This window comes from Apteryx rowi, unplaced genomic scaffold, assembly GCF_003343035.1.
Source record: "Apteryx rowi isolate R43461 unplaced genomic scaffold, aptRow1 scaffold_284, whole genome shotgun sequence".
Lineage (NCBI taxonomy): Eukaryota > Metazoa > Chordata > Aves > Apterygiformes > Apterygidae > Apteryx > Apteryx rowi.
This window is the reverse complement of record NW_020449241.1, coordinates 1,082,040-1,106,712: the sequence shown is the minus strand read 5'-3', so window position 1 is coordinate 1,106,712 and position 24,673 is coordinate 1,082,040. Positions and strand designations below refer to the sequence as shown.

Here is a 24,673-nt window from a genome sequence, read left to right as displayed (position 1 = left end):
TGAAGTTCAGAAAAAATGCTGAGGTCTAGATGTGCTTCATGGGTCTTGGCATCTCGTGTCTGGTCACCTGCCGGACCGCGACAGGTTTCGTTTTCCGATCGATGCCGCCAGCCCTCTCCGGGCGTAGCGGCGGCGGCGGGGCACCGCGCCTGGGTTCAGTTTTGTCCTCTGCGCCGCTAGTTGTGCGTTAGATAATCACAAAGCAGCCTTTTACCTTCCCTTTACGGTGTGGAAAGCGGTTCTCGGCGTACGGCACTGCATGCGATCGCTGTCCCCGCGGCTGACATTTGCACTTTAATAAACTCAGAGATGAAACAAGGCGAGAGCAACAAATCCTTAAAACTTCGGCACGGGGGGCCTCGTGCAGAAGCATCGGGGGAAGCGTTTTGAAGGCGTTTTGCAAAGATATTTGCTTGCAGGAACGGGAACTCGGGGCTCCGTCCACGCGTGCCTGTGGCGCAGAGGGACGCAAAGCCAGCCAAAGCGTGCGTGCTGCAGCGAGCGCCCCAGCCTCGTCCCTGTCCTCCGTCGCCTTTCTGCGGCGTTTGCGTGACACAGCAGCGGCTTCTGAGAAATTCTGCTGCGCCCTCAGGTTCAGCCAGTCAGAGCTGTGTCACGGCGACTTCCGTTTCAAAAGGAAACGTGGAGGATCAGGGGTTCAAATCACATGAGATKTAGTGCAAGCTTTGGTTGGTTCAGGATGTACCACTGAGCAAGGCTATTAAAAAAAAAAAAAGTAGGGATTTAGTTTCCTAAACAGTGTTGTGACCCGAGTGTAGCCAACTTGTGGTTTAATCGGGGAACTCTATCGAAGCTGCTGCGTGTGAAGTATTTCTGTATTGTCTGAGTCAGCCCGTATCGAGYGCTTTCCTTGAGAACGCGTGTTGGAACCTGTCCATGAAGAAGAACACCTTCAAGCGCATGACGAGGTTTGCTGGCATTAAGGAAGCTGTTGTGGCCGACGGCAGCGCGCAGGTTCGAGCGTTGCGCTGAGTTGGGCCAGGGCGATTCCTCCAGGGCCAGGACCCGTGGCTGCGTCCTTACTGGGATAACTGGTATTTCACTCACTACAGCAGATCTGAGCTGATTTACGTTGTAAGGACCTTTTTTTTTTTTCTCAATGACTTTTTAGGGAAAAAAAAAAAATCTCCCGCGACTTTGCAACGGAAGAATTTTTACTAGGACGATCTTCAGCTTGCGCGAATTGCAGCTCGCCCAAAACCAATCTTGTTAAATAACGCCCTTAGAAGGCAGAARAAAAATAGCATATGCAGCTAATAAAAGATTTGCCTACGATGTTTACGGAGTATATTATTAACAGACTTCAGTACTTGGGCGCTAGCATTAGACGGGGAGGAGGAGGAAGAGGAAGGAGGTGGGGAAGAAGGTGCTTTCCTGATAGACTCARCCCGAAACTTTGCCGCGGAAAAAGGCCGGAGGGGAAGCGTCCTCGCGGCTCCCATCAGCAGAGTTAGCGCGAAGGCAGGAGGGGAAGGACGCACTCAGAGTCCCGGTCGCCTCCAAAGCCAGACGCGCGCTTCGGCTCCCCAGAGAGTCCATCTCGACTGGAGAAGCCTACATATTTGGGCTGGCAAGCTTGCAAAGCTGCGCATGCTTAAGGGCCTTGGGTTTTTTTCTTTCTTTCTTTCTTTTCGCAAGTGTGGATATAGGCCAACACACTTAATAGTAACCACATGGCAAAATAAATAAGAATGCCTGTATAGACTTTAAAGYAAATGTTAAATATTTGCTCCGTTTTTCTCGTGTCTCCTACACCAGCTTTGAAATGGCCGTGTTGGAAACAGTGTTTTTATTTTGTTATGTTTTCTTAAGCCTGGAACATTTAATAATTTCTAATTAAACCATCTACATTTTTAGGATTATTTATGAGCAAACTGATGCAGRCTCTTAAAATGAGCCGGGGAGGGGCAGAGTCTATCCTGTACGGTAATACTTAAGTTTGTTTCTTCCAAAGCCATGTAAAAGCACTACTAAAAAAAAAAATAATAATAATAATCAGAGTTCGCATTTTTCTTCTTCTGAAATGGTATCCACTGGATGCACCAAAGACAAACCATTCGCAATTTATATTTCTCTTCCTACTTTTAGGAGCCTTTTTCTTAAAATAAACAATCTTCACACTGGCCCGCAGTAGGGAACAGTTCAAACACAGCAGCAACCGTTGGGTCGCTCCCGGCTCCTGGAAGCCCGGGGAAGCTGCAAGTCCGCCTCTACATAGCTTGGATGCCTAAGTCAACTTGCGAAAATAAAGAGAATTTTGAATGCATGCTCTATTTACTCTCTTTTAATGGTTTTTGAAAAGGAGCAAGTCAACTTTTCCRCCCATGTAATGTCTTTAGCCCAGCAACAATGGCGCTAAATATTTGTTGTCCCGGTACCCAATGTCCCAATTTGCTGTCCCCAAGTCAATTCGAATTTATACGATCTGCTTTTCAGAGAGCGCTCCAAATTCTTTTGGGGAATCTTGCAATTCCAGCACTTAAACAGAGAGCAGCAAGATAGGCATGAAGCARCTAAGCTGGTCAGTTTGCACAAATGAAGATTTTCATGTGCAAATGCCAAAATGTCGTYGCTGTTTCGGAGCTGGGGTAGTCGATCGGCGAGGCGCTGGCGGGCCTCCCGCACACCTTTCAGCCTCGCCACAAAGTGAGAAACCCCCAAAATACCTAAGAACAAGATAATCAGCGAAGGCACGTTCTAAATATCAGAAAAAGAGGCAACGTCTCTTACGTGTTTAACGGTGTAAGTGTAAAAATAAAACTTTATTTACATGCCCGTGAGCTCTCCACGGCTGACAAACGGGCTCCCGCRGACACGCGACGCTCCGGGCTGCTCTCCAGGGACGCTCCGTGGGAGGACACCAGCGCTCGGGGCAGCTAGTAGTGCCTGTTGCAAAGAGAGAGTTTCACAGTGCYGGATACCATAGCAATAAGGGTTTTATTTGTACCAACCAGAAATGGGCACGCAAAGAAATACTACTGCAATAGAGAATTGAGGGATGTAGTTTTTTTTAACATGAGGCACGTATAGTGGGCCACGTTTGTAGCAGATGTAAATTAATATGACATAACYGAAGGCAGTCAAGCTTGCCCACTTCATACCACTCATGGCTGGACAGTGTTGGGGTTTTTTTTACCCCATAATTGTACTGGGATTCTGCATATCAGTGTAATACCATACTAAAACCAGAAATACTTATTTAATATTTAATACTGCCTGTTTACATTAACCTTCCCCTAGCTTCAAACATTTTAAGTACATTTCTATAGATCTAAAATATCCATATAGAGAGCAAGTAGAAAAAATATGCACTAAAATAAATAAAATCTGAGTTTACCTGAAGTTCAAATGCTCCACTAGAACATACCCATCTAAGAGAAAGATTAAAAAAAAAAAAAAAAAGCAAATCAGTAAACTCGCAAGCAAATAAAGTTGTAGCAGCTAAGCACAAAGAGCATACTGTTGCTTGCTAAGCCAATTTGCTCCTCAGAACTGGATGGAAAACTGACCGCTTGCGCCAGAGAATTTCTGCAAACTTACATCTGCCCTCTGCATTGCGGCAAATCACTTCGTTGCCTTCCGTGGTATCGATGACGTCCAGCTGTTCCCCAGCTGTGAGGGGCAGATCAACTCGCCGCTTACTCGGGACCGAGCACTGGGCCACCGCGGTGTTGATGACGCTGATCTCCTTACTGTACTGCAGAAGATCAATAGAAACACAAGTTATTCGRCATTCGTGCCTCCCTTACCAGCCCACCTGTGTTATTGGAGCAGTTAAATTGCCTAGAGAACAGCAGTAGTTTGCTAACAAGCTGATTGAGATGATCTGAGGGAGAACAAAAATATATATATATTTCTTGCAAATATTGGAAAACGCCAAAGGGGAGTTGTTAGTGCAACATCTACGAAGAAGATACCAGATGAGGAGAGACCAGGACACGCCAGCTAGACGTCTCTCCTGGTATAACCAATAACTCGCCCTGGGGTATCCTTTGAGCTTGGTACATAGCTGTTCTCTTCCTCTGACACAGCAAATACTCCTCTAGAGAGGGACACGTACCATAAATGTTTCTCTGAACAACTTCTCTTCTTTTGACATCTTCTTGCTCTTTTCCGYGTTGCACTTGTTGACTTTGAAGATATTTCTGCATCAAGAGAGACACACACACACGTCGGAGCTGTATTGAGATAACTCCGGGCGAGAGGAGACCGCAGGATCCGCGGCACAAAGCCCGGCTCYGGGCTGGTCTCGAACGAACTCTTGCACGAATGAATGAGCGCTTTATCAAGTGTTTCAAATCTTTTTATAGAAGGAAGGTAGCAATTCACTCCCCCCCCCCAATTTGTCTCCTTCTGCTTTTATTTGCATTCAAACATAAAAGGTCCCCAGATAAATCTCATCCCAAGTTGTTTAAAAAAAGAGGAGCTTGACACAGCTCCGCAGACATTTATATTGCACTGCAAAATGAAGACCAAGGTCTTAAAACAGACTTAAGGGGAGCAGTGGCCTTTCACGCCGAGGCCTTCCCTGGGTCCGGAGATGCCGCTCTTTGTGGTTGACACGTGAAGTTGCAGCTGTGACATTAGCTTAAAGATTAAGACAGGGAAAAAAAGCCCACTTGCAATAAATTATTCACCTCTGGCTACTTAAAAAATTAAGAGGAGGGGAAACAAGAGCTGAAATTAGGGACAGTTTCAGCTGTTAACAAGAGATTCTTCATTGCCAGTCTCACCTGCTTCCCAATATTCTCTTAAATTAAGGCATGGCTTCGTGTAACACATGGGCAGTGTTTTAGCAACCGGACAGAGGAATTCGGTGATAACACAGAAAATGTACTACTGACTTCCATTTGTTCAAAGTCCCGAATACCAGGTTGCTAAAAACTCATTACAGCRCACATTTTTCTAATGGAGAAGTGAAATGAAATCTCCTGGTTCCATGGGAAGTTTTTGCAGCCCCAGTAGCAAAAATGTCCATTTTTGCCTTTATGCGCAAACAGTACGGCATGCAGACAATGCTATAAACCCCACTAGAAGGAGAAAAACCCAAGAAATCAATGCTTTAAGATACAGAGAACATACAGGCAATTACTACGCTGTATGCAAGCTTTCTAAAAACAGCGGTGTCGCCAAAATAGCAGTGGCTGGTGCACGGAGATCAAATATTTAATCCGGCCACAATTAGTCATAGCAGGAACGGGACTGAGCACAACAGAAAAGCAGCCAAATATATTGCAAGCAACATCTTTGTGTCTTGGCTTAGCAGAAAGACACAACACAACTTCAGGATGAGACCCTCAAGGTATCTCCCACTTTTATACACCTCAGATCCAAGAGGTTTTTCTTTCCTTCAGATACTTTCCGCAAAGTTTCCCGAAAGCTGGCTTCAAAGGGAAAGACCCTGGAGCGGCAGCCAAACATAAAATGTTTTCTTAAGCAGGGGCAAAGCTGCAGAAAGATGCCGGCTCAGCCGTGACAACCCTGTACGACAAGGGAGTAGCGACCGCCGTGCCCAGAGCGGTGCAGTCAGTGCCCCGTCCTGCTCCGGCAAATGGCCTAAAGGAAACACGTTAGGTTCACCCTGTGCATAGACCACATGGAAGGACACAGAATGGAAATAGAGACCTTTCCACATCTTCGCTGCTTTTCCTTCGGTCCTTATCCTCTTTTGACATCAGAAATTTTGGCTTCCAGTTTCTGTATTTGTCCTCCTTCTCTCTGAGAGGTGGGAGAGAAGAGCCCCATCGAAATTAAAGTTTTCCAGCAGAATTTTTCCCCCTCCCCCCCCGCACCCCACAAAACCGTGTACGAACAAAGTCACGTTTTTTCTCTCCGTCTCCCGCCACCACCACCGCTGAAATGCAAACATTGGCTGCAATTTATACCAGCRCACGCCGCTGCCGCAATCATCTGGAAGCAAGACACGCAGCCATGCTGTTCCCATTAGAAGTAATTTATCTGATGAGGAGCTTGCCAGAACCACACTGATTGCAGGCACTGAGAGCTGAAGTTTTCCGTCCTTATGAAAACTGAATTTTCAAGCATTTCAGGGAGCAGCTCTCTCCTTTTGGCATCTTATCTGGCACTAACCAGGTAGCATCTAAGAAACATCTTGGGATGCTGCTTGCCAGRTTAAACACACATGCAGAGGTCCCTGGATGGCCTCCAGAGGAGCTGGGGAGGCCAGGCCAGACCTGACCCACACAGCTCTGCTGCCAGAGGTCTCCAGGTTATCCCAGAGGACCACAAGCCCGAAATATGTCTGCACCACCGCCCGGTGGCACCGCCGAGCCAGGCACCCTCCTCACCTCGGCTCCGTCTGCCCTGCCTCAACGTCTTCGTACATGTCCTCCTGCAAGAYGGTGGCTGCCACCAAAACATTCAGCACAGCAATTTGTTAGAAAACACAGTTCCGAGTCCTGCAGTCAAAGCAATGCACAAGACAGGTCCTAGGGCTCTGAACGCCAGCCAACGTCAGCAGCGTGGCGGGATGCTTGGGCTTTTCAGTCCTGTTTGCGGGCAGTTTTCGGGATGGATTTGACCAGTTGTCACAAGACAAAGTAGGGATCCTGCCCTTCCAGCTGGTTTAAGCGAGGCAGGTGATGGGGTGGAGATATGGATCCAGCTGCTGCAGAGGCACAAACCGTGTTTGCTCCCCTCGCTAATAGCAGCCAGCCCTGCRGTGGGAGTGACCTCCCTGTCCCCCTCCATCCTTGTTACAGCCTCACCCAGTTCCTCAAAACGGTCCCCTGTGGCCTTGAAAAGCAAAAATAAACCCCACACCCTCCAGTGAAGCACAAACCCATATCAGTTCTTTAACACCACCACACTACATGATTTTCAGAGAGGCACAACGCATAAAGCGTATTTTCCATCGTGCAATACATTTGCCTCTTCACACACATTAATCCCCTCGAGAGATGCACGCCTAATGCTTACCTAAATTTGGTACTGAACTGGAAGACAATCTGAGGATAGAAAGATGCTTTTAGAAACAAGATTGCACATCAACATCCCTGAAGAAGAGCCGCAAAGACATGACAAGCTGGCAGCACGCAGCGCTTGCTGCTGAAGCGGAAGGGGCACAAGCTTGAAACACCGAGAGGCTTTGATGAGGCTGYGTTCCCTGCTAAATCAACATCTCCATCCTCTGGCAGAAACAAGAGCTGTGCAGTCATCAAGCAAGTTATGAAACATCTACATTTCATCCCCAAAACAGCGGAAAATCTACRAGAGCATCCTCCTCTCCGCCCCTAYGCCCTTTCCAATAGCTACAAAGCTAGTGGGTAACTGCATTCAGTAGTAATTCCCTCCTTGCAGACTCCCAATATGTYATGGATTGACCAGGAATTTAAACATGACAATAACTGAGGATATCAAAGATGCTCATGGAARTTTTAAGGGCTCTTTGCAGCAGGACATGGCATGACAGCTGGCGACTCCTCCTTTACGATCATATTTAGCATCTATGCAGGAAAGGGTCATCAGCATGGAAGGCAACCTAGTGTGAAAGTGGACTTAAGACAGAGCAATCTTTCTCAAATACGATTTCCTCCAGACATAAGAAGCAATGAAGCAGTGACTGTGCCCCAGCATAACGAGAAAGTCCCCTGCACAGAGAGRTGCATCTCGTCTCTTGGGAAGAGCATGAAAAGAGCATGTAAAATCCTCCACAGGTCACTGGCTCGCTACTGCCCTCAACAGTTGTGTGCGTATTGGCTAGACTTACTGGTGGGCACGCAACCACGTCTAACAGACGTCGTCGCCAGCAAGAGCAGCGACCGTACAACAGCTCTCTGGCCAGGGTGAGCAGCTAGCTTCTTTTAAAGCCAAATTCAAAACTTTCCAGATTCTTCTCCAAAGAAATAAGAAAAAGCAGCATTTGCCTGGACTCGAGGGTGAGGCATGCACCGGTGGAGGTGGAGGACAGCTCTGCAGCCAGCTACTGCGCGTGGCGGGGAAAAGGCAGTTATAAAGGAGYTTTTCATACAGTGTGCTGAGGCAGCTTCCACAGTCTAAACCAGTGTTTTGGATACTAAACTAAGAGGACCCMAAAGGGTACGATGGGAAGTTATACAATATCCCCTCTTTGTTTCGCTGCTAACTTGCTAGACCAAACACCCAACAGTAAACTTTTTCAGCAGGTGCTGTTGCCAGCCTAAGTATAAGAATAAAAAACTCAGCCCTTGAGAGCCACATCAGCAAGCCTTTGCCTAACCCTAGCCTACACGTACAGGCAGTGGGTAGACATTCCTAAGTTCCCTTGTGCACCTGCATCGTGTTGAGGTCTCGGAAAGGTACAAAAGGCAGCAGAAACCCTCTGCACACCTGCAGGTGCTGCAGACTTCTGGGGCCAGGTACTTCAGAGAAGCTGCCCAAAACAGGACATGGGCACACATGGACCAGTGGCCAGATCTGCCATAGCAGTTTCTAATGCAATGACAGAAGAAATTTTGGAGTGATTTTCCAGATAAAGCTGTATTCTTTACCCCCAGAACTCCTGCTCTCAAATTACTGCAAATACAAGAACTCAGACTTGGAGGGGAAAGGGGTTATACAACGTTTTCTTACCTTAAGTTTTCCTTGAACCTGGTATTCTTCAGTTTAAATTTCTCTATCTTAAACATGTTTCCAAATCTCTTTTGCTTTTCTGCCCTGTCCAAAACAAGAAAGAGGCTTTAATTTTAAGAAGAGCTAGGCACTGAAATATGTGAGACCTGCAACACTTGTAGCCCCAGAGATCCCGAGAGCAGGAAAGGAGAAGCAGCAGACCTCAGACCTCAGTCTGAGAATAGGCTTTAAGCCCTAATGGCACCATGCAGATGAATAATGGATTCAATGGGATAGGCACAGGCAGAGCATAAGGTGCTCAATTATAAAAGCTGAGCTCAAATCTTTTGCTTAGCCTTAAACTTTGCTGTGTTAACTAAAGCCGGAATACATAACAGCAGAATTCCCTTCCTTCCCTTCTCCGACCCCACAAATACAGAACGATCCAGGTTTATTTGGACTAAAAATTCCTAATGAAAGGAACAATTCACTGGCAGTGTTCAGCACACATGAAAGAAGGAGCTYCAGAAGACTTCACTTCTGCGCCACCCTTCGTCACGCATTTCTGTCGCGTAGGTCCTCGAGCAAGACGTTCCCCTCCCTGCATTTCCCTCYAAGGCTTCTGAAGGGGCTGCAAAGCCACAGTGATTTCGTGTTAAAGTGTCTGCAAAGAACCAAGATCCTCACATGGGGGACATTACACATGCACAAGCACTATTAAAAAAACTTTATGTGCATCAGCACAGCCAATCCTGCATATGGGATCGATAGAAAGCTTATGTCAAGAGGGGCTTGGGGATTAAGATACTGAACTGGGAACTCAGAGAATTTGGTCCCAACCCTAGCTTTGTCATGAAATTCCCTTGCAAACACCAGCAAGATACACTGCTCTTCCATTTTCCTGTGAACTAGCAATAAAGTTTCATTTCCATCACTGTTTAACACCCATATACACAGTGTATTTCTGYAGAAGAGGTGCAGAATGGGCATGGAAAAGGAGCATGGTTTTAACGGCAGCACACAATGAACATAAAATAAAGAGCGGTAAAATGGTCTCGCCCGGGGTGAGAGGCAGGTTTGGGTGCTGGACACGCTCTGACACCCACAGACTGTGCATGCGTGAGCTCGACTTGAGTCCAGATGCGAGTCAACACGAGTCTCACGTCTATAAGGGAAAAGCAGATGTACAGAAACACCGCATTATTCCTCCCGCGCTGCTCCTCAGAAGAGAGCCACCAGATGCACGCGGAGTAATGTTGTGCAGCATCCGCAGCCCATATGCCCTCCCCAAAGGCCGCCTCTATTTCTTTCAAAGGGATGCAGGAAATTTTTTCTGCACGCAGAAAGGGAACCGCACAAAGCTAATAAGTAAAAAACACAACTAACTTCAAGTTTCACCTTTTAATCCATTTGGAAAGCTCGAGCAACAYATAAACCCGAGGCTGCAAAACTCACTGCTTTTATAACACACCCTCTGGAGGCAAATATGATTAGAAGACGTAAAAAAAAAAAGAGCAGGTTGCAAGTGAGTTAGAACATGCCTGATGCAGGCATTAGCTCACAGCCTAGACCCCTTTCAGTTTTCCAGCTTTCTGTTATCTGAAATGTGGGCATTTTGTCCCTTTTAACATGAGCATTACCTCTTTTGGCACACATCAGCCTCAGAAAGAAAGCCATTTTTCAAGTACAGCTGAATAACACTTTAGCTCAAGAGAAGACTTGCAAGACYTTCCTGTGTATTTGATGCAAGCAGAGGTAGCTTGCCGTTAAGGAAAGTGCTTCCAAGGAGGGAGAGGGCTACAGGCTTTAACAGGAAGGCCTCACAGCTCAGGGATTTAATCTGGTGACTCTTTTTTGTTCCTTAAGTGTCATCCAATAGAGGAAGGGGGCAGAGCGGGGAAGAAAGCCACCCATACAATATCTTCTCTATAGCTGTATTAGAAATAAAAGCTTCCAGCCAGTACCTGGCATACGGGATCAAGGAAGCATGGTCAGGATTTTCAAATACAGGCTAATAAACAGCAACTTACTCCACTTTTGCTGGATTATCACCCCCAGTCTCAACATCTTCATATGTTTCTTCATAGTTTCCTGAAACTTAAAACCAAGGAATGCCATTATCACAAACCCTGTTCAGTAGCGACGGGTTGAGTCCTGCTGGACAAATTGCCTCCAGGCCATGCCACTTTACCCTTGCAGAGCCTTCCAAGGCAGTCAAATTAATTCCAGGCTAGACATGTGCATGGCTCCCCACCGGTTACAATGGGAATTTAGAGCAACCAGGCTAGCAGGAGACACTAGAGACGCTGCAAGTTAAATGAAGTGTTCACATCATCTAACAGGCACCTGCCCAAATGCAAAGCAGCCCCCAGTTCAAGCTTCCCAGTGCTGGGAAACTGCACTTACTGCTGTCTGGAGCCAGCGAACTTGAGGCCTCTGAAGGGTGGCTGCTAGGAGAGAAGACAGAGGTAGTGCATCAGTATCTGCGGCAGCGCTGCTTTCAAAAGGCGTCGTGCAGAGTCCCGGTCCATACTCACAGTCTGCTTTGCAATCCCTCAACATCATCATACACATCCTCCGATGACTGCAGAGGCTGCTCAGTGTTTTGGCTCAAGGCTGTTCTTTCTTCAGCTGGTTTTGGAGCACCTAAATGCACGTAGCGCACTAGAAATGAGAAAGTGCCTTTGCTTTAGAAGCCTTTCCAAGCAATTCCTTTTAGGTCAGGGTTAATTGACCAGGTAACAGTTGATGTCACTATAAATAAGACCTTTTAGATATTTTTTTAATTCTAGAAGTCCAGAAAAGTCTTTGTTCTGAGCCACTTTGAGAAAKAAAAGCAAAAAGCTTTAAAAACATTTTTAGAAGCTTTAAAACATTGTGCTTTAAAACATTCATCAATATGCTCAATTGCAGGAGCTCTGAGCCCAAACCTCCTCACCTGAAAACATCCCAAGAGACTATTCATGGATGTTCACAGAGGTGATTGAGGGAGGGTTTAGTATGGATGGTAGAGCTGCTAAGACCTAAGCAATGGGTCAGTCCCTYGGGAATATGCCTGTAAATTGATGTGCTGGAAAGGAGACAAGGAGAGAGAGTCTCCCAAAAATGTATTTATTTCACCAGGAGGTGAAAATAGGAGAGTAAAAGAGTTGCACCTCATGAGATTAGAAAATTTTTACTGGAAGAATCTGTTAAGCTGGCAATATTAAATCATTATTCCAACTCTTCTTTTAAATTTATTAACGTAGAAATGTRGTCACGCAAATAAAAACAGATACTATTTCTAAGTGAACACATGCACACACAGTAGATCTCACCATAAGCATCTGACACCAGAACATGCTGCAGCTAATGACCAATTTCTGCAGAATGTTCGAGCCCCCTAGAGCAAAAGTCAGTGCAGAAGGGAAGGATGGGGGGAAAAAAACAGTTCTCAGAAATCAGCCTGTCTGGTCTCTCTGGTGAAGTAATAGCAGGAAGTCAGCCCTGGATGCTTCTAAAAAAATCCTACCAGAAATTMCCTCCAGCCATTCACCAGTCAATCAAACCAGCAGGTTGCTTACAAAAAGAGACACCAAGCAAAGCAGGAAATTTCTATGAAGTGTCTTAAAATTAAAAAAAAAATAATAATCCCAAGGACCAAACCAATATCAGCAGTCCCAGCCATAATCAATTTAGACTASTATTCTCTCCACAGAGCCCAGCAGAACTACATTTCTCTCCCTTTAACCTTTGGAATCCTGCTGTGTCACACTAATGGCTTTCGGAGGCAGCAGTAAGCCTTAGCACAGTAGGTCCAAATACACATATACCAGAAGCTGCAGAATAATGTTCAGAGGGAGGAAATATGACTGGTTTTAACTGTGCAGCTCAGTGTATTGCCAGCTCTGGACACTATCTCAGAGCATCCTGATGGACAGGGGAAGCCCAAGGTCAGACACCGTAACTGTAAAAAAGCAGCTCATTGGAGCCGCGAAGAAGATGGAGCAAGGAGCCATCCATCTTAATAAGGGGTAGGGGCACAGGGGAGACGTCAGGCTCTTGTCCTGCTCACGTGTGTCTCTACCACAAGCCACAGCCAAACTCTCTTCTGAGACTCAATAAATTATGAGAAGCAGAGGAGATGGATTTCAACTCTCTCGGATAAGGGCAATCTGCTAGAAAAACAAACACCTCGGTTTGAGTTATGCAGATGGTTAACCGACTTAGGAAGCTATTTGCAAAGCCAAAATAAATGATTCAGACCAGAATACAAATGCGCACGCAACCTTTTGCCCTGGTTTAACTAAATTGGTTCAAGAGTTGTATCCAAATTTAACATCTTTTCCATATGGAAGAGACATTTGGGCAACAGATGGGACCGAGGGGTAAGGAAGCACTCAAGAAAGCCCCGAGACACTCACAGCGTTCTGYTCCATCTTTTGCCAGCCCTTGCAGGATAGGATGTTTCATAGTCTGGGCRGTAGTCACATCTCCTTGCTTCACTTGCGGCACCTTCTTCCCACCTCTACCATCTTCCTTGGGTTGGGCTCTGTGAGTCACGTAGTCATTTCCGCCTGTCTGAGAGCAGACATTTGGTTCAGTTAATACAGTTTTTAGGAACAGATTTCTAGAATATAAGTTGTCTCTCTGTCAGCCTAGAATGGTTTCACACCCTTTTCCGATGGGGATTTTTAATAGGTGAACATATTGCTTGGCAACATTAGATGTCTTTTAGGCAGTACCAGTTATACAATGGGCAGGCAGAAGAGAAGATAGAAAAAACAGATGATTAAGGACTCTAAATATTTGCATGTCTTTCTTGAAGAGATGAAGAGCAGAAGGGGAAGGAGCGAACTACATTAACTATTAAAAAGAATCTCAGGGACATGATACCTTTAATATTTTCTTCGCTTGCTGTTTCTCTCTTTCAAGACTTGTTTCTTCCTCATTTTCATCCTCTACAGCTCTTCCAGGACTGAAAATTTAGGTGATGACAATGAACTCAGAACGGAGACACTTCAGCAAAGTCACAGACAAACAGATTTTGTCTGTCTGCATCTAAATAAGCAGTTCATTTTCCTTTTGAGCAAGGTTGGAGATGGCATAAACAACCAGTACTAGAAGCCARGGCAAAGCCAAATCTAAAGGACACTGGTTACTTGGGGTAAGCCCTCTTTGAAAAGAGGCAAACTAGGATCACTCTATTTTCTAGGAGCAGGAACATACAACCATTTGCCAGTGGTCATACTTGGCTCATGGGCCATGCCTGTCATCATGCAATATTGCGATTTAGGAAAGAAGACACAGCAATGGGAGGAAAAACGAAGTATGTTTTCTCAGACATCACAACACGTCTCACTGGCAAGTGTCTAGAAGTGAGCCCTTTTATCACATGCTTCTTCCATCACCATTGAAAAAACAGCCTACAGCACGTGACAGTAACTAAACACTGTGAGGAGTTGGAAGCATGTCATTTATATTTGACACAAGCGAGGTGAAATTTGGTGTTGTCCTTGTTTTACTGCACGACTTTGGACCTGAGACCAGGTCTCCCAGTTTGAGAGCATCGTACCTCTCCCTTCTTATACTGAAAAARGTCAGGTTTCAGTATGAAAAGACAATATATTTTTTGTGCCAGAGGAAAGAAAAAAATCCCCTCAATACATACGCTTTGGATTGAAAGCAAGTTTTGAGACTTGCGTGCTGACACAGAGCAGCGTGATCTTCTACATTGGTCACATCCTGGTCACGAATGAGTTTATGAGTGTTACAGTCTTCTAACCCTAACCAGGGTTAGTCTCAGGGTTAGAAGAGAGAAAGAGAGAGAAAGAAAAGGAAAGGAAATTACCTGGATTTGGCAAAGAGAAAACTCGTCTGCTTCTAGAACAAAGAAGAGGAAAGCCTTCAGCCACTACGCTTTTTTCAACAGAGTCAAACTTTTAAACAAGGCCTCTCCTGTCATCTAGTATTTAAAGAAGTATTTCTTTAGAAAGCCCAGAAGCATTTTACATTTGGAATAGTCATCAGACAAGGATATTTCCCCTACTTGCCAGGGCAGGGGATAGACATATTGACAAACTCTATAGGTATAATATAACAGCACACGGGGTCAGGCCAGTGAAGCTACTGGTTGGAATGAAAGCAATTACAGGTTGGAGGGCTTACAGAAGAGGAGGAAGATTTTTTATTACTTAAAAATAAAGATTTTTCAACCTTTCATAAAATAAGAATACAGAAAAGCCAGAGCACCTCTCTGCAAATCACATATAGATAAGTGCATTTGGAAACCTGTGCTATTTCCTGGACAATTTGATCGCTTTGCAAGTCAGCACTTGAGTGTGGAATTTGATATTTTTCCAAAGAGCAGATTTCCCCTCTTCTAACAGAGCCAGGACCCGTACCCAATGCATAATAGTTTCCTGGCATGAGGTGACTTGTTCTCCCCTGGCCATCCACCACTAGCTATGCCTCTACCTTTGAGCTGATGAGGGCTTCTCCTTGGGAGCTGCAGCAGTCCTTGCTTTCCCTTGTGTAGCCCTCCTGCCTTCACTGCAGGGACCCCTCGGCTGCTTGCTACCCTACCAATGTGAACTGTCACCAGCGTTTTCACCAGGGAAAAACCAAGAAGAGTCAGGCTGTAGCCTGCAGCAGAGATATCCCTGCAGTAACGGACAAGAGCCTCTATGGTCTTTGCTGCAAAAGTTGCCCTCACTCATGAACCAAAGCTTGAAGCATGCTGCCGTGACAAGGAAGCTCCCTGAATTTTGCTGCCCTACTTCACAGAGAGGATTACCAGCAGCAGCCTGCCTTTGGCAGGAGTCTCCAGAACAACGCAGTGCCATTTCCCTTAAAGAATTTATAATCTCCTTGATACGCAGGCTTGGCCTACCACCCACGTTCAGACAACGTTACTACTTTCTTACATGTTTACAGAGGAAGTCAAGGCAACTGGCTCTCTTCCCTGAGTGCATATGGAAACCTCATTAATTTTCTTGCCCTCCGTCTGCAATTTCTGATTTATTCTTTCAGAGTCTTCACAGACAAAAATCATAAAGATATACTTGGCAGATACAAGATACAAATATTAAAAGTTTCTAAGGAGGCAAAGCATAGTCAAGTCTGAAATATCAAGACAGGCTGTGAGGAGACCTACCTTGCCGTGCTCTGGAGGTTCTCGCTCAGGTGCTAGAAAAGAAATATGTAAACAGGTATTACTTTTTAGTCTGTTTTAAGGTCACTGAACTGTAAGGTGCACAACCCAACTTTGCCCACGTGCTCAGCATCCGGGCGCACGCATACATTTACCATACCCTACTGGCCAGGGTCCCTTGGTTTGCTGCTAGAGGTGGCTTGCGTTCAGAGGACCGCAACAGCGAACCTGGCTGGCCACAGTTTTCATAGCCCATAGGGCAAACCCAAGCTGGCTGTGGCAGGTCCTCACAAGGAAACCACGTTCCAACGAGAGAGGAAAACCACGCAAGACAGAGAGTGTCTTGTGCAACAAAAAGTGCAACGTTGGAAAAAGTGAAAAAGCAGAGCAGTGCTAACTCTGATAAAGTTATACTGGGAAGAAGTAGTGATGGGTATGGAAGAGATCCTTACTCTGAAGAAAGCCCCTTCCCAAGAAGACGCTGAGGTCTGCCTCATTATCTTCTTTTCTTTCATTTCCATGCGGGTAGCATCTCATCATTTTCCCCCACTGCAGTTTTACTATAAGCATCCTCTCAGCACCGAAACACTAACTTCTTTTTTGGCCTGTGCCCCAAAGTCCTCATACACTGTCAGTGCATAGAGGGGAGGGTAGAGATAGTCATCTATGGTCACCCAGACTGATGTGCAACTGTGTTTCTGAGCTTGACGAAGCTATATTACTTCCTATAAAGGCTATATCTGAGATAGCACGGGATCGATCTGAAAGTCTTGCCTTGGAAAGTACTTTGACCGGCACACAAGGTTGTGGAGTCCCCAGGATGATTCAGGTACAACGCTGTGTCTTCATAGTTATGCTGCTCTTCAAGTTTAGCACTGACAGGGCGAGAGGAAAGAGAGAAAAGATTTTTTTTCTAGCCTTTTTAGAAATCAGACAAAATAACTCATTTTGAGGACAAGAACTCAAAGCACTTTGATATAGTGCTTACAAGAAAAAAGTGGAATCGGGAATTGCTATGAAAGAGGGGAGACCGGTGCCAGACGCAGCAGGTCTCTCAGTGACCCCTGGCTTGGCTTCCCCCAGCCACTGCTTCTCCTTCGAGAGGACAGACCACATCTGCAGGGCTTGAAGCGAGCCCAAGGACCTCATTCTGGGGTTATGGTTCTCCACCTACAGTGATTCCCCAGGCGGAAACGGAACAAAGAGCCCCAGGAAATTTGAGCGCAGCATTTTTCAAACCTGCCACAGCTACTTAAAAATTAATGACAACCTAGTTGCATTGTTTTGCATGCTATTTCTCACCTAAAGAAACACACAGGGGAAAAAAAAAAAAAGGTATCAGAGGGTGCATGTAACGGTCCTGCTCCTGCTGGCTGAGCTCCCTTATCGAGCGAGGCTCACGCGAACGTGGCAAGCAGCACTCCTAGGTCAGCCAGGAGGCCGAGGGAAGGCAGGGTGTTGTCTAAGGGTGACTAAGCCTGGCACAAACCACCAGGAACAACCCAGGAGGCAGCTGACACAGGGACAGGCTATTCAGCGGCACCGAACCGTGCAACGTTGCTATTTAGGCAACCGGAGGTTTGAAGCCCGCCTCCAGCAAGGCACGCAGGTGGCAGAGGCTTAGCCCTGGGATGTTCCCCTGCCTCCACCTCAGCAGGGGYTTCTAGCAAGCTCTGGAGTCAGTGCACTGACGATGGGGCTCGTAATGCATGTGGGGGCCAGGGCAGGGTGGTGAAAGTGCACCGAGAAGAGTCATAGTGAGAACTACATAGACGACTTTCAACATAAGTCTATAATCAAACTCAAGGAGGGCTTGTTTTTCCTCAAAGCACCTAGTGTCACAGTTTGGCTTTGACAGGCACAGAGTAAAGCCCAAGTAGCTTTACTTGTTGCAAACCAGAGGAAAAAGAAACTGCAGGTGAGTTTTACAGCAGTGCAATCAGAGGGAGGAATGAGAGCCAAGAGCAGCAGCTAGTACTAATGCCAAGGGCTCCCCCAGCGAGGGGGGACTGGACTTGGTTAYGGGTGAGGATCCTACCTCTGGGCTTCGAGGAGGGGATTTGCAGCGATGAGCAGCCAAGACAAAAAAGCATGGGGAAACTCGAAGGTTCGAAGCTGGCACAGCACGTGCACAGACAGCAGCATCTCTACTGCTAAAAAACGCACCGTGCTTCGCTGCAAGCTTGCTGCCCGGCCAATACACAGCTGGGCTTGCACAGCCACCCCACGGCCAGGGGAGCCTAGCAGGGGACAAGTCTGCCCACCTTGGGGCCGCAGAGCAAAGCCTGGTATCCAAAGGGTGCCGGAGGCAGAGACCGCCAGGGATGCAATAGCTCAGGACGCCACCACCCCAAGCACAGGCCACCGTGGAGAAAAGCAGCTTTGCATTCGGCAAACGCACGTTCCCAGCCCTCATGAATAACCTCTTGGGAGACACTTTCTGCACGGACACCACCTCCGTCAGAGCGACACAACGCAGCGCAGAAGGCTAGTTAAGATCTCATAGGAAGTCAAATAACAGCACAGAAGAAAAGCTTCATTCCCATGGGCTGCCATCAGCAGCCGTTGCAGACTGCACCGTGGCTCCCATCCTGCGCCCAGAGCAGAGACGCTGCATTGCTCGTTTTGAAACTACTCCCTAGGGATTTCTGCCCACAAACCCCAAGCATTTTGCTTTTACCCTGGAATTCATTTAATCCGTTTCCCCCAGTTATCACAAGGTTAATATTTAACAAGTGACATACCATRAAGACCATATCACAGGTATTAGAGTAAGATAACTAATCTTGCAGTAATGTATTACTAGGACAGCTTCCTTGTGGTGCATGACAGTTATACTGCCAGCRTACAGCTGGGCATGCAACAGATAAAGTCTCCTTCTGCTTGGCTTGGAAAAGAAAACTGAGTTAATTTATAAGCTTAGAGAACACCTATATTTTGACCAGATCTCTTCTGAAAAGTACAGGTTAAAAGCTAAACAAAACACCAGCCAATGCTGGCAGGAACGTGTGAAAAATACAACTTACTCTGTTGTTAGGTGCAGGAGTTCATTGTGTGTGCACAGATAGTATCTTAAGAATTTGACTTTTTTGTTTGTTTTAATTCWGTCATTCTATCTCCCATTTTCACAGACATATATTCTTACATCCAAGCCAAAATACATACAGGAATATTTCTCTTCAAACCAGAACAGTCCACTTTTTCTATTCTTTAGGTAAAGAACCAGGAACACCATATAACCTCTTATGACAAGTCACAGACATGCCAGAAAAAGTTACGATCCCCTTGTATACAAACGCTATTCTGTTTATAAGATTTTTGAGCAGTTTCAGATATTTGCTGTATAAGAACCTGAACTGATCAGCTCAGTGATCCAATAGATTTTGCAAGTCCTACTTGTATTTCAGTGCTAAAATCCYCTTTAGCTGTTCTGCTCCTATTTCTTCTCTGGCACCTCAGCCAGGTCCCCATCCATGCAAGTCGTGACTTACTTTGCTTTTACAGTACTGAGGTACCACTACTAACAAATATCAGTAAGATACTGGCTGAAATATGTATTTAAATATACAAGTACATTTCTTAATCAAGTCCCCTGCACGCAGCAGCCTCGGGTTCAGAGATGTTCATCGCCATGTCCTCTGCTGAGCTAGTTTGGACCACTACACAAAAACATCTCATGGTGAAACTAGAGTGCTGGGCATGGGGAYGAGTGCTCCTGTAGCCTAGGGCTCTGCTTGCTGCCTAAACACACGCATGAGCAAATTCCTCTTCTGCTGCCTGGTAGCTGGAAACCTCCAGCACCTGCTGATTACGCTTGGGCTTTGTTTCAGCAACAGGTCTCAAATGCATCTCTTTTCTACAAACACTAGCATTGAGTACACGGAAAACAGGAAGGGAAAAATGCCCAACGTGTGGGTGGCAAACGATCTTTGAAACCAAAAGCATTAGCAGTCAGAAAATGCACGGTGTTTTCCTTGCCACCAGCTAAACAAGGCCTAATGACACAAGTGGGCTGGAGGGCAGGCTGCTCGACGTTGCCTTAGGAGGCTGGAGGAGGAGAAAACACGGACAAAACTTTCTGCTTTAGAGAAAGGCCATCTCAGCAAGCTTCGAGCAGGCTCTAAGGTCACAGCAAGAAACATAACAGCTATCTCCTGGGCACATGGCAGCGTCTGGCTTTCAACAGACCTCTGCAGCGGGAGCCCCAGACCCTATCTTAAATAGCAGCCACCACTCAAGCCCCCAGCCCTCTGCAGACGTGAGAATGAAATATTATCATGAATTATAGCAACGCAAAAGGACATCRCTCAGGGACCCCCAACAAATATTGCACAGACCACGCAGGGACCTCAGGCTCCTTCCAGTGTCCATCAGGAGATGGAGACGCTTCTGCTGCCTACGAGCCCGACTTATTTGCCCAGTCGCACGCTTACCTTTCAGGAGTCAGGTAATCCTCCTCCGCGGCAGCTGCACACAAACACAGAGAGGATTAGCGTCTGGAGCGCTACCCGCAGCGCTGTTCCCCTACAGAAAACAAGGCTGGGTGACAGGGAGGTGTGACGAGGAGGGCCCATCCTCGAGGTAGCGGGCTGCACACAAAAGCCGTCACAAAACAAGATTCCCAGCGCCAACAGCAGACGGGGGTATGTCAGTGTGGCGTTATTTCATGTTTCCAGGCAAAACACTCTCCGGCTTTCTAGGGGATCAATAATTGAGTAATATTGCGAGGGCATGGAGAAGATGACATATGACTGTAACTAGTTTCCTTTGTCACGTTAGTATAGCTACAAAAGGCAAGTATACCTGAAAAGAACTTCAGCAATATACTTTCTCTTTCACTGTTATTCTTATCAAGCCCTGAACAGACCAATAAGCACTGGCACAGTAAAGCCAACAAGATTTTAGCCAAGCCCTTCTTAGATGTACATGCATTTCCTTTTGAGTTCAGCAAAAGTTGTCCCTAAATATCTGGGTATAATTCAGCCTGTATCTACAAAGAGCAACATTCAGCAGCTTAATAAGTCGTCCAGAATATTCTATTATGCAACATCAATAAGTTTTTATTATGGGAAACTGAGCTTTTGCATTTCTTGATGTTGGGACACTTAAAGATGTTGCCCTCTGACTATTTAAAACATAAAGGGGGGGATTAGCAGAGCAGTTTGTACTGGTTTTATTGTGCCTTTCCCCAGCTGTATTCTCCAAAGTCCTGGAATTTCACATTGAAGCAGAGCGATAAGGATCAGCTCGCGGCCCAAGCAGCTGCTATTGTTTTACAGCCAGCTGTAAATTGCTTACAACACACAGGCGCTGCAGTCGCTAGGAAAGGGGATTCCTGCACTGGGGATGAAATCCAACGTGGAAAACCGTATTTCTTTTCCGGATTAATAACAACAAAAAAAAAAAAAATCAGTTTCACTGAAACTGCTGGGTTCTTCATCATGTTTAAAGAAGGTATTAGAAACAAGCCAACAACGCACTGCTTCTGCTAGAGAGCGTATGCTCAGAGTCACAGCCATTCAGATGCGAATAAATCGTGCAAGTTTGCATTCATTTTATGCAAAGCTCGTTTGGGGAGAAAGACAAAAAAACTCTTACTTCTTTCATTTCCTCTGTGGACAGAAGGCACTGTGCTTTGGAAAGCACCGAGATCAACTTTCGGGGGTCTCGCAGGCTTCGCAGGGGCAGGACCGAGGGATTCAACTGAAGGAAGTGGTTTAATTTTTGGCAGCTTGCTACGCGGAGCGTCAGATGCTTTTCCTGCTCCGGATTCATAGAAGGGAGGCTCCGACTCTGCTTCGAAGAACCACAAGGCGGTTATTACCTCTCATTTAGGTGCAAACCCCACGTAGGATCGCTAGTTGCTGTTCAGACATTTCAGTTACTCTGCAGCAGGACGGCTACCGTGCGCCAGCGTGGAAAAGCAAAGAGGGAAAGCACACTTCACCATCAGCTTTCCCAGATTTTAGAAAGTTAACCACGCTTGGGCCTCAACTCTCGTCAGCTCCCTGCCTCCCGATTATAAAATACTAGGCTAATTTTCTGTACCAATAAAACCTTAATCYGCCAGGATTTAGCAACATAGCTGTCTTCAAGACGCGGCGCAAGCGAGGTAGCTTTCCAGGGTCAACAAAGGCTTAATCTTTTCAGTGCGCCGTCACTCGGCGTGACGTTAGCAGAGGAAACCGCGTGACGTTCAGGTTCCCCAGCACCGYTCCTCTCAAAGAAATCCGCCGAGGAGACCGCGCTCCCCGAGTTCAGACCTGACCTTTCGCAAAGCTGGGAGCGGACAGAGCACAGCATTCAGACTTCAGCCACGTGAACCTGAACTAAATCGTCTTCGCAAAAGAGCAAAACCTTTGCGTGCCTACGCGAAAGCCCAACGGCGTGACCTAGGCACGTTCGCCTCCTATTTCCCGGTAACTGCAAAAGGCCGAAACAAACCAAAACTAAAGACATTCCCCTCTCTTCTCACCCTTCGCCCTGCTCCCAGAACTTGGGCAATTTCTTTTAAGTTCCTCAAAGAGGTTTTTTTTTTTTTTTTTTTTTTAAAGAAAAACAGTGGAGATGGGGGACCCTCACTTTACCCAAGCTTGGGGCTCTTTGGGGCTGGTTTCTAATCTTCAGGCTCGCCTGGGAAGAAAGGGCTCAGCCCAATGGTCTAGCTTGGCCTCTTGTTTTGAGGGTCCCGACTCATAACAATTTTTCGCCCCAACGCCTTGAGCCGTATCTGCGCTTTCAGAGCACCACCAGGAAGGAGAGCTTTTGTGAGGTTGCTCCTTGCTCCACCAGCAGCGTTCACATACAGGGCCCACCTGGGRCCACCTCTCAGAGCCAGAGCGCCTGGGAGAGCACTGAGCCATATACATATGCATATATATATATATATTTATATATTTGCGTGCTCAATGTTAAGAATTTAGCTTACTATACCTTTCTGGCGTCGAGGGAGCTCTCGTGGCACCTGCACATCATAACCTGGCTGGCAGAAGCTAGTTGCAGCAGTGCTTTCAGCAGCTAGTTGGTCAGAGCTCCTGTACCTTCTGGGTAGACGGGGCAGACATGGAGCCTGGGAAGCAGCCAGCCCACCACCACGCGGAGCATCCTGCTGCCAGGCAGGGAAGTCCAGCGCTTGCTCACTTCGAGCTATTCTCATTCTGCCACCGCCTGGGGCAGCCGGAGCACCCGTTGCCCTTGTCTCTGGGCGAGGTTGCACGTAAACGTTTGCCCCCCTTTGGGTTGGGAGTGTTGCACCAGCTTTCTCRTTCCTGGATAAAGTGTTTTCCCACATCTGTAGGGCATGGTGGAAGGAGTTTGGGGATGGAGCAGCCTCCAGGTCTGTTCGGGCTGATTCTTGCTGGTCAGTGCAATAGGGTGGTCGAGGCTTTTGCGAACTGCTCTTGGAGGAGTTCACCCCTTCCACCARGATGTTGCCTTTCTGATCTTCATTCTTCCCCCTCGGATCTGCGTTACGAAGCCTGGCTCTTGGCTGCACCAAAGGTTTGCCCTGGACTAGCGCAGAGGGTTGAGGAGTAGGAGGGAAAGGTTCYTTCTTGGCTTTTAATATTATCATTTCTCTCCTATTCAAGGACAGAGGACTGGAAGCATCCTTACTTTCAGAGCCCAGCTTGCGCGTGGCCTCTGCGAGTGGCGGCACCAGCTTCTTGGGCGGCTGCATCAGCTGCTTGGAAAAGTTGGCGTCATTCTGGAATTTTGCGCGGAGGGCTCTGAAGTCAGTCACACCTTCCTAGGTGGGAGAAGAGCACAAAAACGCCTACGGTCAGGTAGCAACAGGCAAGTCTCGGGGTCCTTTCAAAGGGAAAGAGGCCRCAGACTCCACCCCAGCCGCCGAGGATATGCAGAGCCCGGTGAAAACACGAACGCGGAAGAGCAGGGTTAGCCCTCGTCTGTTCAAAACGCACCAGCAATGTCGGCAGAAGCCCTTCGCCTGCTCTCAGGGGCAACTTCAGAGCCATCGAGCGGCAACAGCAGGAGCCAGCACAGTTTGGCAGCCTGCAGGGTGCTGGGACTCCCCAACAGCTGCGGGTCAGTTTGGGCTCCTGYCGCAAAAGGGTCCTACAAACCTCTRCYGATAAAGGCAACGGAGCAGGGACRGGGAAACGCTTGGACCRCGAAGCAAGGGAATGCCGGAGCAGCGGCGGYGGGCATCCTGTCCCACCCCACGGCGCGGAGGGACAGCAAGAGCATCTCCCCGTCCGGGCAGTGAACGCTGGTGGAGGCAACTCGGTTCATCTCCCTACGTTTACCAGGACCCCAACTTATCTGTGATTTAGAACAAAGAACTGAGCAGTGACACCGCAGTTTAAAAGCGCACTTAAAAGAACATTTTGTTTCACCTCYTTCTCCCCAGGCATCTCACTGTCCCGCGCCGAAAAAAACAAGACCACAATTTTTGCCTGCAATAGCAGAGCTTAAATTCAGCCCTGAACTGAACTAAGGAGAAAATATGAAGAAAAATTTATGAGCTACTTAAGTCCTTGAACTGCTCTATAACTTTTTATATGCTGTSATTACATTAGGTGCACTACTCTGGCAGCTTAGTTCAATGCAGAGAACTGTAAGGCTGCGCGAGAACCTGTCTAATGAGGAAATTGGAAAAAATTATCTAGGACAGAACTTCGTTATTCTGAAAAAAGCCCCAGCCTTAAGTGTTAAGGCAGAACAGATGAATAGCATACTGAGGTTTTATTGCATTTAATTGCACGATTTATTAAACACTGACAATTTCTCTTGAATAACCCCTTTCACTAACTTTATTACTTTCACAGGGTAGTGCATGATGTAAAGAAACAGCCCCTGGAGGAGAGGTTTGAATTGCTCTAATTATATTTCATATTAGTGGTCAGCAGCATGATGCAGGGTAAGCTGCCCAGACAGTCTAATCTAGAAGAGAGCCTACAGGGAACAGGAGTTTTCAGAAGCATACAGAGGATGGATCAGATTTAAAAA

The 24,673-nt window shown here is 46.7% G+C and overlaps 1 protein-coding gene across 1 annotated transcript; it reads right to left on the bottom strand.

Moving 5' to 3' along the window:
- Window positions 1-3,354: 3,354 nt before the first annotated feature.
- FYB2 (FYN binding protein 2) lies at window positions 3,355-23,679 on the bottom strand. Its single transcript, XM_026069035.1, has 19 exons — window positions 23,626-23,679; window positions 22,637-23,450; window positions 21,302-21,496; window positions 20,137-20,170; window positions 16,490-16,578; window positions 15,707-15,738; window positions 14,402-14,433; window positions 13,447-13,528; window positions 12,975-13,131; window positions 11,109-11,235; window positions 10,978-11,021; window positions 10,602-10,668; window positions 8,593-8,676; window positions 6,961-6,989; window positions 6,330-6,387; window positions 5,647-5,739; window positions 4,082-4,166; window positions 3,562-3,718; window positions 3,355-3,392 (listed from the first exon to the last, which is right to left on the bottom strand). Exons 1-19 carry the CDS (start codon window positions 23,677-23,679, stop codon window positions 3,355-3,357), a joined length of 2,271 nt encoding a protein of 756 aa, XP_025924820.1.
- Between the last annotated feature and the right edge of the window lie 994 nt (window positions 23,680-24,673).